Source organism: Tympanuchus pallidicinctus, unplaced genomic scaffold, assembly GCF_026119805.1.
Source record: "Tympanuchus pallidicinctus isolate F22 unplaced genomic scaffold, pur_lepc_1.0 scaffold3, whole genome shotgun sequence".
NCBI lineage: Eukaryota > Metazoa > Chordata > Aves > Galliformes > Phasianidae > Tympanuchus > Tympanuchus pallidicinctus.
In genome coordinates, this window is record NW_026294747.1 from 38592842 (window position 1) to 38608884 (window position 16043).

A 16043-nucleotide genomic window follows, 5' to 3' on the forward strand; every position below is an offset into this window, starting at 1 on the left:
GCCGACGGCGCAGTGGCTGCTGGGAGGCCCGCGGTGCCTGTGCGGAGGGTGGCGGCTGGCGGGTAGCGCGCGGCGCGGTGCTGCTTTGCGTTGCCTCCAGGCTCCTCGTGGCGCCTCGTGTAGCCGCAGAGCTGGGGAGGCTGCGGGACCCTGTGGGTGCGTGTGGTTCAAGGTCCAGGTGGCATTTGAAGATCTGCAATGAACAGATCCCGTTGGGCAGCCTGTGGCGGCGCTCTGCCACGCGCACAGTGAGTTAGTGCTCCCCAGTCCTCAGATGGAATCTCCCGTGTCCCAGTTTGTGCGCGCTGCCTGCTGTCCTGCAGCCCGCGTCCACCCGCCAGAATTTCTAGGAAGGGAAGGCTGGAGGAGGAGTCAGGAGTTCCCTTTGCAATCCTGTGCTGAAGCGCACCTTGTCTCGGCTGGGACTTGGGTTTTGCGTTTGTGCTTTGGTGGCAGCAGCTCTGTCATCGTCTCTGAGTGACAGAGTTGTTGCCTTCTCTCCAGGACAGCGGGCCTCTCAGGAGTTCTTCAGACAAAGCTGAGCATATGAGACTGTGACGTATATCGTTTATCAGTAATTGTCACGAGCAAAGCTCACCTGCCATCTCTCCTACCCTTGCCTGTCAGTCATTTAGCAGCAGAGTTGCTGTTGTCTGACAGTTCTGGTCCTGGTCAGAAGCCCTTTGCCTGTTTCTGTCTGGAGTTGAGGAATGACTTATTCTCCCTCCTGCGTTCCTGATTCTTCCTGTGCATCATCTACCATTGTGTGGTAAATACACAGCTTTGGGATCTATTGCAGCCAACCTGTAAGGCAGACACAAACTAAAACAGAATGTGGGCAGTGTGCTGCTGCTGCTTTGCTGGTTTCCTCAGTCTCACAGCTGCATGGTTGCCCTCTCCATGCAGGCAGTAGGCTGTTTGTGTTTGCAGATCTTTATAGCTGCCTTGGCTATAAGCAGGAGCAGTTCTTTTTTCAACACTTTATTTCACCTGAACCCGCTTCTTTTTGTGGTTTGCTTTTAATGTGCAAATTGGTTGATGTAGAGCTTACATGTATGTAGGGTTCATAGCACAGTGTAGACCGGACTGTATGGTATGATGAGGCTGTATGGGCTTATTCAAAATCCCATGGCTCTGTAAGCTCATCTCTGTCTGTATTTTAGGCATGTGCTGCTAATTCAGCTGTGGATAACTTCTTGTGCCTGCACTGCATTACCTGTTGCATGTCAAAACTAAAAAATGCTGATGTAAATGGTTTAACTGAACAAAAATGTTTACTGAAATATATTTCTTTGAGAAATTATGAAGTCGATGTAGAAAGTTTGGAAAATTTGAATATTTTCCAAATGGAACTTTCAAGCTTTGGTTTAAAGCAGCATTTGTTGGGAGCAGGTAAATTCTTAAAACCAGCATGTTTACTATAAAATCCAATACCACATCATGCAAACTTTTATATCAGGAGTGGAGGTTAAGTACAGAATGTGTTGTCCCTGGAAACAGGAAATCAGAGAGATTCAAATGAGAAATTAGGCAGAAACACTTAACAAAGAGAATGATTAAGCTTTGGAAAACTGTGAAAAGTCTTCGTTTAGGTTTTTATTCCTTGTTACCTTCTAATCAAAGCTGAAAGCATTCTGGGAAGAGATGCTGTCAGTATTACAAGACTCCTTCGGACAAACCTGGGGTGCGTGGGTCTGTATATGAACGGCCAGGTGAAGCATCAAGTCCCACAGTATACACAGCGTCAGACAAGAAAAGTTACTATTTTCTCCCAGCTCTGTGAGCTGACCATTTCCATACATCTTCATGTATCCTCTAGTTCTGGGCTTTGTGTGCACCAGACTTATTTATGATTAGAGATGCCAGCTCTGGCTGATTCTTCTTTGATAAAAAGAAACATTAAGCAAGAAATGGATCTGAGATTCTTAAACCCTTTTTTTCCCAAGTATACGTATCCTTAGGAAAGAAAGATTAATTCATTTCTGTTTTACCATGCTCTTTTTTGCTTAGCATTTCTGGGCAGGAACGCTATCAGACTCACACGTGCATCAATTTCCACAAGTACGCCAAAATAATCTTCTGTGTGGTGAGTAAAGTATTCAGGCACTTCATCCTTGGCTTGGCTGTCAGTGGGGACATTTTTAGTTCCATGTGAATACCACAGCTGGTTTTGAGAACACTTCCTCCAGTGTGTATTTCTGGTGCATTCCAAGGAGTCTTTTGGGGTAGCTTTAGGCTGTTAAATCCTCTCCATCATTTTTTATCTACTTCAGCACTTTCCACATTTGCAAATGCAGAATTAAATGGCTCATGAAATATCTTGTAACAAATGAAGATGACAATACAAAGTAATGTAATAAGCTATTGCTAATATCAGATACCTGTATGCCTAATAGTCACTGCGCATTGTGGAATAAAAATGATCAAAATAAATGTCACTTCTTAACTCAAGGGATAAATTATGCCACAGGTAAGATGCTAAACAGTGAAAAAGAAGAGATTTATCTAGATGGAAAAGTTCAGCAACATCAGCAACCCCTGCTCTTCTTTGGGATTACAGGCAGTATTCAGAAGGAATAATTATAGCTGGGGGAAAAAGCTCAGGTCTGTTTAGATTAGTGCTTTTGGAAGAATCTTTAAATTCTTCAAGCTGTGTCTGTATTATCTGGAATGACTTAAAGGGAGACTGGTTTAATTTCTAATATTCGTTATAATTTTTAGAAGATTAAAATTTTGCAGATAGGCAAAAATCATCTCAGATGCTTCTGAGGTGATAGTAATCTTTCTGTTACTATGGTTCTGTAAACATGGTTATGCATTCCACTCACAGCTAATAAATATCCTCTTTGGACAGGGGATGTTGGTGGCCTGTTGAAACTTCCCCGCATCTTTAGAAAGCAGAGTCAAAGGAATTTTTTTGCCAGCAGAAATTATAGGAGAGGGGTATGGAGGTGGAGTGCACTTGTCTAAACTGACATTGGGCAACAGTGCTGAGCAAAGGCTTTGATTCTTGCGGAGAGGGATAAAAAAGTAGTACAAGTGGATTTTGCAGCTCATATAAAGCACTGCTCTCCAAGCAGCACAGATGCTGGTGATACTTTCCATATAGCTTTCTGTATTTTTCATCATAGGAAATCTAAAAAAGAGGTTGATTCTCAGCAATGAAGGCTGGTCCTCTGCTCAGGCAATCTGATTCTCTTCCCACTCCAGTGCTTGGACAGTGAAGCCCGAGGCTTTGTGTATGGTTCAGCATTTCATAAGATGCACACCTGGGAGGTAAAAAAAAAGGAAACACTATTCACTTTTCGTTTTCCACAGCAATTTGGGGTAATCTGAGATTTAATTTATTCACCAGTTGAAAGGGAAGCGGAAATCAAGCCATCATCTTTCTTTTGAGCCAAGCTCTTTCTTGAGTACCCTGTGGAGGCTCGCACAAAAGAGCTCTGATCATTCTAGCTAGGTGCTTGTTCTAATTATAGAAAGATTGAGCATTGCTTACAAAATTGCCCACTGCACTTCAGCACATGGCATTGTTATACTACAAAAGCTTTTTTTTTTTTTTTTTGGCCCCAGCAGACCCAGAATCAGCCTGTTTAATGGAGAGCTGCAAAAACAGAATTAATGTGAAGAAACCTCACACAGATTTTCCAGGAGAGGCTGGCAAAGTCGGGTGCTGACCTGCTCCCTTTGTTGCGAATGCGGCCGATGCCTGTGTTGTGGCAGTCAGAGCGGGGCCTGGGCTGGGCCGTGTTCTTGGACATCCTGGGTAGAACCAGCAAGCTGTGGTCAGGAATCAGAGGTAGTGCTGGGGACACAGCCCCTGTTTCGGATCTCTTTGATACAGTAGGGTGATAGCTTCTAAACGGATACTTCACTGCTATGCCCAATATCAGCCTCAGCCGTGGAGGTGGTGAATGTGCTGACTAACACAAACATCGTAGTTCTGCCTTTCCTAAGTTGTGGATGCTTTGTTTCTTAGGAGAATGTTTACCTGTAAGACCACGTTGTGCAGGCATTTATGTCCATGAGGATGGAAAAGAAAAAGAAAAAACCTCATAGGAACAGCAAATACCCTCAGTATTGTTGGGATCTTTTAGGGAAGTCTTTAATCTAGCATTGTCTCACAGCCAGGGTACAGATGGGCAGGTTGCCTTCGTCATGGACGAGAGCTGGGCATCAAGGTATGTCCTTGAGCATCGTGGTCAATTACTCCTTCCTCAATAAACTTGCATCTTTTGCTTTGTAATTGACGTGTTCCTAAATCCCTCTTTACTCTCGGCTGCCTTTGTGTGCAACTGCATCCACGCAAATACGAACGCAGCGTGGAGGCACATTACTGAATTTCCATCGTCGATTCCAGAATCCCATTGGAGACAAGAACTCAAAGAATTGTCGCGCTCCCGCTCCGCGCGCGTTGGGCCGCTTCCCTCCAACTCTTTTCGGGCGGCCTCGCCCCGGGGCTGGGAACTACCCGTCCCGGCATGCCGCGCGGGGAGCTCCGCGCCATGTGCCAGGGGCGGGGGGAGCGGGCGCCGGGTGCTGCGGAGCCGGCGGGGCGGTAAGTGCGCGCTGCCTGCTGCGGGCGGCCGAGCGGGAGGAGCGGCGGGGCCGTTCTCCGCGCCCCTCGGCGGAGCTCCTCCCGCTCGGTCGCCCGCCGGGCCCCCTCAGTGCCAGGCCCGGCAGCTCGGGGTTGGTTGTGGGCCTGTAGGACGCGAGCGGATGTTCTTTTGGAAACAGCGACCCGTGTCGCTGCATGCGTGTTTTGGTTACTAGGCTTCTGAGAGAAAAGGCACGAGCCGGAGACCCTGCTAAAGGGGCACAGTGAGAAGCAGGAAACTTTCTGGAATGAAGGCAATTAGCGCGGTCCTTCTCCACGGGGTAAAAATCCTGCACTCTGTCAAAGGTTCTCTTGAGAGCCTGCAGAGTGAGGCAGCCATCCGTGCTGCTTGATTCATGGTGTAAGCAGAAAGACCGCTCAGTTGTGTTTTCTGTCTGACTAATAAGAGGAAGGAGAGGAAAATACCACAGATCCATTGTTTTTCTTTCAGGTTTAAATCCTATAAAGTGACAGAATGAGACAAAAAAATGTAATATTTTTAATGAACAACATGCTTACACTGCCTTGCACACCGTAAGTAAGGAATACAGCGCTGCAAAGTGGTTAGTGTGGTTGACAACTTTATCTCTGCCCACATCTGCCAGAGGAAGGGGGGTGAGGAAAAAAGTGATGCATCCGAGGCCCACCCTGCTTGAGCCAGGCCTGGGCTGTTGGTGCCTGCATCTGTCTGTTCTGCCAGTGCATTCCTAGCCTGGCATTTGGATGAGCTGATGAGAAAGCAAGTTTCACTCACTTGGTGACTGATCAGGACCCCATCCCCTACGTTGGATGCGGCTATCTGGAGCCACAAGCAGGGATGCATCGCGTCTTCTTTCCAGTGTTCATCAATACTGAGGAGCTTTCACAAGCAGCCTAGCAGTTTCCAATCAGTTTTGGGCCCTCTCTTAATATTGTTAGAACATTCTTTAAACTCTGCTTTTTAAATTCTTCTAGTAGACCCTTATAATTTCACTATGCTGTCATACCTTCAAAACATTTGCAATAGGGAGGCAGCCTATTCCTGTAATAAAGAACCAACTTACGATGAGCATATGCTGCCTTTTCTCTGTCCACCTGTTGTTTCTTGTTGTAAAATGTTTGGGACCACGAATAAATCTTTTTGTGGTGGATATGCAAAGTCTAGACCACTTCTGGGTTAGTGGTCTGTAGGCACTGTAGAGTTAGAAAAAATAATGAAGTTAGAGCAGAGCAGCTTGCACTTGGCTGCTGTGTAGTTGCACGAGCTCTTAGCTAGGGGCAGTGCTAGCAGCACATCATTAGCAAAGGAGCAATTAAAACTTGGATAATCAGATCCCTCCAGGCATTACTATGTCTTTCTCTGATGTAACTGTTGCTGTTTTGTGTCTCAGTAGGGATCACCAGTCATGGCAAGAAGGGCCTTGAAACTTGCCTCGCTGGCAGCAGCTGCTTCTGGCATCTATCTGTATGGCAACAAGTTCATGGATCCCAATGATTTTGGAGTTGTTCGTGTGGGCCGAGCCATTGCCACAGTAAGTTTCATAGTACAGAAAGATTCCTAGAGGGGTTTCAGAGATTTGGAGTTCACAAATACTTGTGATTCTGTACAGACCCTCTCTTTCAGTTGCTAACTAGCTCCCAAGTGTCAACAGGTCAGCTGGGAGCTCCTCAAGTTGTTGATACAGTGCTGTTGACACTGATGTTTTTTGTTTATAGTTGAAATGCTGCCAAACCTAAAAACGTTCTTGAGTTTCACATTGCATGCTTTCAGTAAAGTTACAAGTTGTGGCCCTTTGCTGGCCTTGCTTTTAAATCCATTTGAGGGTTCTGCATCCATTGCTGCTAGAAGTGACCTCCCCAAAGTACTGTCAATGCTCTGGTGGCAGAATGTGCTTATGTCTGTGTGTCTGTATATTATTCAAACAAGAATTTTCTGTTTCTTTTGGAATCCTGTTGCTTTAATATATGGGACTGTATATGGTCAGATTTGTCTTGAGAGATTCTTCATTTCTGCTGCATCAGTGATCTCTACCTTTCCACTTTAAGATCTGTTCAGGGATCTGCTCTAATCTGAATAGTGCAGACTGGTCTGATTTCTGGACCACAAAGAGGCTGAATCTACCAGATTATATGGGAACTGCTGGCTCATGGCCTGAACCTCTGATTGATCACCTGAGGCGAGCAATGAGTCAGCCACAGCTGAAGGCAATTCACCTGTGCTGCAGGAAGGGGTGGAGCCTGGCTGCACCCCTCCTAGACCTATTTAAGAGCTGACTGCCAGTGGGGAAGGATTCCTTCTGGAGATTGCCTCTGCTGGTGTTTTGTGGGTGAGCTCAGGATAGGGGTAAGCCTTCTATTTATTCTCTTTTTTTTTATCATAGTCTACTTTGCCTAACTCTCCTTTATTTTGTGATTATAACATTCTAATATTCTTTGATTATACACAGAGTAATTATACATGTTCATTTCCTGGCCTTGCTCATTTTGTAAATGAAAACTGAGGTTCTGTAGCAAGCAACTTTCGATACTGGTGGAGTCTATGTGGACCTAACCTGTATATCCTCTGATCTAGGTCTGGCCAGGTTTCTGGTTTGGAGCATATCCAACCAAAAGCAGGCTGTATTTGAAAGGCTGTAATTCATAGAATAATAGAATAGCTTAGGTTGGAAGGGGCCTTAAGAACCATCCAGTTCCAGATTCCTGCTATGGTCAGGGTCGTCAGCCACTAGATCAGGCTGCCAAGGGCTCCATCCAGCCTGGTCTTGAATCCCTCCAGGGATGGGGCATTCACACCGCCCTCTGAGTAAGGAACTTTTTCCTAACAGCTAACCTGAATCTCCCTTCCAGTAGTTTTGAGCCATTCCCCCTGGTCTTGTCACTGTCAGATGTTATAAAAAGTCCTTCCTTATGTATAGGCTTTCCTTGAGTACTGTAAAGCTTCAGTGAGATCTTTCTGGAGCCTTCTCCAAGCTGAACAAGCTCAGCTCTTAGTCTTTCCTCATCAAAGAGGTGCTGCAGCCTTCTGTGTATTTTTATGGCTTCCTGTGGACCTACTGAAACAACTCTGCATCATTCTTGAGGTGGAGGCCCCAGACTTGGACACAGAGCTCCAGATGGGATCTCACAAGGGCAAAGTAGATGGGGAAAGCAACCTCCCTGATAATTAAGAAGTGAGTTTTGCAGCAGCAGATGCAAGAATCTAAGATAAGGTATGGTGTAACCAAAAAAAAAAAAAATTCTAGGAGAAAGGATATGTGGTTAGGAAAGCTGGGTTAGCACTATAAAACTTCAGACAAATTTCATTTGAGATGGATTAGAAAGATTTGAATCTGCTTGTACTTAATGCATAGTGGTTCTGTAGTCCTTTGCTGATCTTCATCAGAAAGTTGATGAAGTTCCCAGTTGCTGAGAGAACTGGCTTTTGTTTGTATGTAGGAACATATACATACAACTGAGGGAACGTTGTACCATGATTTGGTGAGATCTGAGGATGGTTTTAGGAGTGGTGGGAAGAGCACAAGGAATTGAGGGTCAGTAGAATCAAAAGGAAGGCCAAGCCTTTGGGACATTGAGCACTGCACTGGATACATCAGTTAAAGAAAGTAATCTGGCATTGGAGAAGGGAGGGACCAGTTGATTGTGTAGGTCTTTTTGTGTCTCTGAGATTCAGTCTCACTCTGTAATGTGAACTATTCTTGGTTGAGAATTAATTTGGTAGGCTGGACAGCATCATGTTTCAGAGTTTTCTGTGTTCTGATAAAGTCAGAAGCCTGGCGGAGCGTTGCGCATTTGCCATATTTCTTTGAGGGTAGCCCAAGTTGTTTTGAGTATGTGAAATGAGCACTGTGCTGTAGCTGGAATATTTCTCACACAGTAACAGGGATTTGGCAATGTCAGTGTTGCCTATCAGGACTATCAGGATCATCGTAATACTAATTTAGTGTTTAAGATTATGATGTAATTAGCAAATAGTTAATTAATTCCCTTGTCCTCAGTAATACAGGCCAATCTGTTAGCTGCTTCTCTTCAAGTTGGAGGTGATAATTACCCTCACAGACTAGAGATAAAATACAAACCAACTCAAGCATTCATGCAAGACTGATTTGAACATCCTTTCACTTCACAGTTGTTGCTTGAGGTTGGAAAGATACTTTGAAAAATTTTTCTTTTGAGTGTGTGTCTGTGTAGCTGTGCACCTTATGAATTCATAAGAGGCAAGAGAGCCTGAAAAACCAGAAAAAAAAAATTTGGTTTGCTCAGTTTCTAGTCTGGAAAACAGGAAACCTAAACTCCACAACGAAAAAATACATCTATTTATATCTCATTCCTAGCTGGGTTTCCTCATGGATGCATCTCTGAGCCTTTGACTGTTGCTTTGTTGACTTCAGTCACTTTGTTTTGAAACAGATAGAATCTCCATTTCTGCCTGACTTTTCTGATCCTCTGATTGTGCTTTAGGTGTTTCATCTGTGCCTTTCCTAAGCACATGTGCAGTGAAAGAAGGCCAAGTATCCCATTCTGCAGTGAGATGCCACCCCTTTGCTAGGGAGGATTTAGGAAAGCTATAGATCTGTTACATACAAATAGTTCTTTACGGCAAGGATCTTAAAGTTTAAGTGACATTCCTTTCTCTACCTCCAAGTAAATTTTGAGGGCATGAGCTGTGTTTTTATGTTCCATTTGCTGGCCTGACTGTTGGAAAGAGAGGAACTTCAGTCAAAGGTTAAAACTGTGAAATACCCAATATTCATTTTCAGAAATTAAGGCATTTGGAAATCTCGTTTTATTGTCTGTGGCTATGTCTAGCTAATAAGCTTTAGCTGGTTCTCCATACTGCTCTTTTGTAATTGGGTATCTGACCCTTTTGCCCTCTAGTCCTTCATGAAGTTGAGTATCCCTGCCAGTACTACTGCCTGTGGTTATCAGTGAGCCTGTGTAGAGCCACTCTGTTTCCCTGCTGAGCCTTCTTTCTAGACCGAGCTCCCTATGTGCCAGTGTGCAGTTAGACAAGCTGGAGGTGTGAAGATCAGGTGTAGGATAATGGGTGGGGCACAAACAGGGCTTCTGTAGCATTACTAGCTGCAGACCTTATTGTGGAAACCCCAGATGGCTGGCTAAAATCTGAGCTCACGGTGCAAGGTGCAGTACAGAGATTATGAAAGTGCTTAGAACTTCTCAAAAGGAAGATAGTACAGAAATGCCAAACATTGGCTATTTTTAATAGCTGCGTGCCACTGAGATCCCTGTACTGCTTTCTCTAAATGTTTAATGCTTTTTTTTGTTTCTACAGTTTATTACTGTGAACTCTACTGTAGAGCTTAAACTTTGTAGCCTGAACTACATACATCCTCCTAAACAGATGGTTTGTTGTTTTTCAGTCCAAGATAACTGCAGAGCTTGATCAACTTTTCTGTTTTTGTTTGCAGACGGCAGTTATCACCTATGACTACCTCACCTCCCTTCGCAATGTCCCATATGGATCAGAGGAATATGACTTCCTCAAATCACAGGTAGGTTATACTACTGGTTGTGTTCCTCGGAAGCTCTTTGAGGCACAGGTGTGTTGCCAAAGCCATTACCATAAAACAAGCTATCAAGCTGTCAGCTTAATGATTCAACATAACTTCTACCAAACTGTTGATAACTGCAGAGGCAAACTGTGGAGCATTCTGGATAAGAATTGGGCAATACCTGCATTGCTGAATGGAGAAGTTCCTTTGTCAAGAGGAGGCACGTGCAACCACTGCTTGCTTATGCCTGTTGGAGATTCAGGTTCTTATTGTATGGGCCTTGTTACCAGATCCCTGCTGTCTGGAGTGGTTGTGTGGAGGTCAGGAGCAAAGAATGGCCTGGCAGTGGTTTCTTATACTGTTTATCCAAGCATATAATGCTTGAAGGCTGAGACTTTTAAGTAAAAGCAGAGTTTTGGACAGGAAATAATAAGGATGAATTAGGCCTTTCAGTCTTTCAAGAAATCAGAGGTAATTGGGCAATGATACATTTCACTGTAAGACTCTATTTTGTTGTGTTTTGATATAGCTAACTAATGTGAATAGAAAATGCATTTCGAGTGAGAAATATAAGAATCCCTGTTGCTCCTCAGAGTGAAAGGTGCAGCACAGGTCTCAATCCTGCAGCTATACAATATCTTGTTCTGTGACTGCTGCTAAGTTTTACTTCTCTTTGTATAGTGTAGCCACTGTCTCTCTTCTATTCAAGCTCAGGGCTGAGTTGGAGTGAGAAATATGGTCTACACCAAATTAGACAAGTCTGTGCAATACTTTTAAAATAAGATATTTAACTTTTTTCTTCTTAGTATGTACAAAATGTAGGCAACTGATGTGGTTGAAATGCATGAGGTAGTGCTCTCCAGGGACTCTCAGACCAGAGGAGCTCTAAAGCTGGACACAGCAGTAGGCCTTGTGGTTGAGCATTGGGCTCCATTTCCTGCATCGTACCAAGGTGTGTGTCAGCCATACTGGTTCAGACCTCATCCAAAATTAGAAATCAATGGCATTTGGACTTAAGCATGCTTTGGGTTCTTCTGGCAGAAAATTGACACCAACAGCATGGTCTTAAAGAGTATTTAGGATAGTTTACAGAGCAGTTTCTCTAGGCTTGTTCTCATCCTCTCCTATGTAAAGATGTTAAGCAGTTCTGTTACAGTGCTTCATCCTAAGTGAGTGGGACTGATACCCTGACACAAATTAGGGATGGGCTTGTTGGACTCCTGAGCTTTGCTTTCCACCTGCCCATGTTTCTGCTGTTTGCCTTTGAAGCCTGGTTTGCAGAAGGACTGCTTGTAGCTTTCTTGGGCAACAACCAAGTTATGGAGTCATCAGTACTGTGGACAACTCGTTATTTGGCAGCTTTTTGTAGCAGCCCTTGCAAATTCCTGACCTTTTGCTGTATGTGTCCATGACTTCATTAACCTCTGTCATGCAGGCTTCAGTGGTTTGTCAATTCATACCTTTGCAGCTGGTCCAGGCCCTGTTTGCTGATGCTGCTCAGAGCTGTGCTCTCCTTGTGAGGCAGCCAAGGCTAGCTGAGTCAGCATCTGTCTGTGGCAGAGTGGCGTGGCCAGCGCTAGCCTTTGGCTGTGTGAAGAGGAATGATTGGGGAGATGGAGAGGAGAGAGTAAATGCAGACATAGTGTGAATTGGCAAAATTCTTTGACCTGTGAAGATCTGTCCTCCTGTTGGCAAATGTTAAAAAAAAAAAAAAAAGAAAGTTTGTTGGTCTGGAACCATCTCTGAAGAGGGTGATACTTAAGAAGTTGATTCTAAAGGTTAGGCACTGGATGAGACTAAGAGAACATGAATCCTCCTCCCAAGTGTTCTGTGTGAAGGATAGTTATCCAGATGCTTTGTACTTGTACTTGCCTCTGTTCTTGATAGATCTTTGGTGCTCTTGGCCATGAATTGCATTCTTCTGCCTTTCTGTCCTTCCAGTGAAGCCAGGTGAACATATACTGAGTTTGGACTTTCCTTTTAAACATGTGTATGAGTTGGTTACTGATTTCCAGCTTTTTTTTTTTTTTTTTTTTGTGCTGTGCTTAGAGCAGAGTTTCTGTGAGGTTTGGGTTTAGTGACACTAGGACTGTGTATAGTACCAGCAGGTCCAGGTGCAGCTACTGTGCCTCTCCTTCTGGAGATAGGATGCATGCAGCTGCATTCATGTCTGAGATGGGGATATATCTTGTGAATCAAAAAGGGCTACTTTTGGTGTAGATTGTCCTAGTACTCAGTATACTGGTGGGTGCTGCTTGAATGCAAATAGTACTTAACTCTCTTCAGATCCTCTGTCAACCATTAAACTGGGGCCTCTAAATTACCCACAGGGTAATTTAGATGGGAGATGAGAAGCTTCAGAGGCAGCACCACCAGTGCCTAAGCCTGTTGGGGTGAAACAGGGGCACAGTCATTAGGAAGCAATTAAATGCAAATCAGATTAAGAAGGAAGTGGGTTCCTCAAGGGCTTTTAGCCAGGTTCCTGCTTAGCTCCAAGGAAACCTCTTCAATCTTACTCTATTTTTCTGTCCCTCATGGGCCACTTTGATGCTAATGTTCTCAGCTAGTCAGTTCTAAGCATCTTTTTATGGTCAGTAGATTGGTGAAGTATTTGCTACTTTCTACAGGGCAAGAAGCAGTAGCTGGAATTTCATTGTGTGTCCCTGGGGTTGGTTTTATCATTTGTGTGTCTGTGTGTTTCCTAGCAGCCACAAGATGTGAGGAGCTGCCTTTCTGAAGGCACTCATAGACCTTCTTCAACAGTAGTGAAAAGAGGCCTTAACTTTTCCATTGCTGCTGCTTTCTGTAGCAGGGATGAATCTACTCAAGAAGTCAGACCATAGCAATGTCCATAACATTGCTTCCTTCACCTCATCGCTGATGTCTGGACATACTGAGATAAAGTTCTTTTCTGGCATGTTCTTCTTCTGCATGTGAAGATATTGCTAGGATACTGATACCAGGGCCAGTGGTAGCCAGAGTTAGACTCAAGATGTGGGATGTCTGTAGTCTAGTGTCAGAAAGATTTTGGGAAGGTACAAGCTTTCTTCAGTACATGCCTTTTTTTATTAAATGGTTCTAACCATTTTTGCACGTATGAGCTTGGACATTTCTTTCTGTTCCTGCCTTTGGTTGTATGGAGAATCAGAGGAATCATGAGGGTATGGTGCCCTTTCCCAGATGGATTGTTTCTTATGTATTCCTTTCTCAATAAACAATTCTATTATGTGAAGGGCTACATTTCTTTAATATCCCCCTGCCTCCTTGAACAGTTGTTTCCCCAGTCCTGAGTCAGCCTACCCTTTGACATTTCCATTGTTCCTCTCATCATAGCACCTGGATGCCTTGTTTGACACTTCCTATATTGCTAGTGTCAATTTCTGTTGATCCTGCTGTCAGGAGGTATCTCACAACACGCTTGTTTAAGAACTGATGTCAGTGGACTTCAAAGTTACCATCATCAGAGTAAGAGGATTGCAGTGGGTTGTTCAGCTTGCAAATTTCTACACTAGTGATCATAGCTAAAAATCTTGAGCAGGGCATTTATTTTGTCATTTTACTATGTAAGGCAGAAGTTACTGCTGCAATTGTGGATACAGTTTTTTTTTTTTTTTTAACAGAGAAGAGGCAGAAAGGAGAGAGAGGATCTTTGGTCAAGGTGTCTCTGGAGACAGTAAGAATCCATTCTTGAATTAACTTTGGCAATAGAGTTGCTTTGTCAGGGAAAAGCCATTTGGGGAGGTTAATTAACTTCCTCCTTTAGAGAGAACAAAATGTGGATGTTCTCATTCAGGTTCTTGGTTATTGGGCTTTCAGTACCTGGACAAATATTTTGAAGGTGTGACCTTGTGACCTTGTGCCATCGTTTAAACAGAATAGTATTTCTTGTTCCTTCAGTTATTATGGTCGTATGTTATGTTTGTTTCTCATGGTGAGGTGAGTATTTTGGGAGGGGAAAAAAAAAGTCTTAGAGTGATGTTGCCTGACTGAGGGACCCTACCACCCAGGTAAGAAAACAAATGAATGTGCCTGCGTATGTTTGGCTGTTTTTTTTTATAATATCATACAATTCCTGATAGACCAGCAAAATAGCCTGTGTCTGTGGCCTTCCACCATGATCTAGTAATACTGTGTGTCTTTATAGGAAGAAATATACTAAAATAGTTTCTTCACATTGGATCTAGACTGTGCCTGCAGAGAGATGCCTGGGAGGCCTCCACGGCAATCCTGCAAACTGATGGCTCTGTGTGGGGACCAGGGCTTGTTCTCCACCACAGTTGGTGCATGCACTGGTGGTTCTCTTTGCCTTCAAACTGAGTTGGAAAGGCTGAGAAGAATGAAATTCCATAAGAGACATGGAGTAGCTGTTAGGTAGTAGTGACTTTCTGTCATTGAGCTAAATGGGAAACCAGTAAGGGGGATAAAGAACTCCACAGCTTGTCTGCGGTACCTGAGCTGATAATGTTGGGCTGCCCCGTTCTTGTTCTCCCAAGGATTTATCTTCATCTAAATGGAATGATGGACAGTAATGCAGCCTAAAAAAAGCTACTAGCAGAACCAGCTGTTGCCTTGGTGACTCTCCACTTCCAAGTGTCCTGTCTAGCAAACTTTTTGCCAACTCGTAAAGCATGGAAGCTTTGCACCAGAAACACATAACACATAGCATAAGCTGTAAAATAGATCTTAAAGTTTTGAGACACTTCCTTTTCCTTCTCCTATTTTCTAGAGTACAGCCAGCTGAACGTTATGGCCACAGCATCTCTAGGTTTTAATTTTGTAGCGCGGAAGGTCCATTTTAGGGTGAGTGCCTACAAAGCAGGAAGTCCTTCAATTCTCTGCACAGGTTTATTTAGAGAAATAGGCCATCTCACTGTGGTGTTTCTGGAGGAGAAGGAAGGAGAGAAGTGAGGGGAAATGATCCCTAAATCATTGCACTTTCTTGCTGACTCAGCACTCTCATCCCTGAAATGCCTCACAAGGAGCATGAGTGTTGAGTATCAGGTATGCAGCTGATCTGCAAGCATTGCCTAAGTAGTCATGTGTCTTTCAGGCACCTCCCCGACTGGAGTGAAACTGTGGAGCTTGGGAACGTTCTGCCTTCTCTCCTCCAGGTGGGGCTATCCCTTTGTATTTGAATCCGTGAGGACCTCATTGCTTTTTTATAGTTGCTGGGGTGCACATAATAGCCAGAGGAACATCTGAAGAACATTTCAGCTGGTGTGGAGAGGAACCTATTAGGAAACTCTTGAAGGATGTGGGTTGCAAGGAGCTTGCATCATGAGGAGCACCATGAGAGGAGCAACTGGAACATGAAGAAATAATTTTATTTAGTTTTAGACTACATCTTGAGTCTTGGTGTGAAATAGACAGTAAGTGGTGCAAAGTCGGAGACTTGGAAAGAGTTGGCTTTGGCTTTGAAGAGCTCAGGGTTTAGACTGACTTGTTTGCCTGGATTTTCACCCTGGATTTGAATGGTGCAAATAGATATGCATGCAGGATTTGTTAGAGATCTGAAGAGGGAAGGAAGCAAAAAGGAAGTGAGATTTCTTATTGTTGCTACAGTATGTAACTTAAGACTGTTCTGAGTTTGGATCAGTACCTATGTAGGGATGTTTTCTTAGTGAAGATATGGTAGTTTTCAACTACTAATCAGACTACTAATCAGTTTATGTAACTTAATAGAATCATAATAAAGCCGAGGATGGAAGGGGCCTTGGAACACCACCAGGTCCAGCCCTTCATGGGAATTGACAAAAGCTGAAACAACTTGGTTGTTGTAGGTTGCCTGTGAAATCAGAAGGGATGACAAGTAACCAGTGCTTTACGTATTTTAAAAAATAGGAATTGGCTTGAGAGTTATATGAGTATATGAGACTGGTAAAATAGGTATCTAATCAGTCATGTGAGGATAGAGTATGGTGATATAAAAACAGAGGTAGAAAGACTGTTGTTGCATG

General features: G+C 43.8%; 1 protein-coding gene across 6 annotated transcripts in view; it reads left to right on the plus strand.

The window, feature by feature from the left end:
- Positions 1 to 16043, plus strand: part of ADCK1 (aarF domain containing kinase 1) — a 78932-nt gene that overhangs the window by 165 nt on the left and 62724 nt on the right. Inside the window, exons 1-3 of one of the 6 annotated variants that reach the window (XM_052695565.1) lie at positions 67 to 248; positions 5971 to 6108; positions 10003 to 10086. In XM_052695565.1, the coding sequence (XP_052551525.1) occupies positions 5983 to 6108; positions 10003 to 10086 (210 nt within the window). In that variant the 5' untranslated portion in view covers positions 67 to 248; positions 5971 to 5982. Of the gene's footprint in view, positions 1 to 66; positions 249 to 4463; positions 4559 to 4672; positions 4879 to 5967; positions 6109 to 10002; positions 10087 to 16043 lie in introns of those variants that run through there. The other 5 variants (XM_052695562.1, XM_052695563.1, XM_052695567.1 and 2 more) reach the window with 5 other exon arrangements.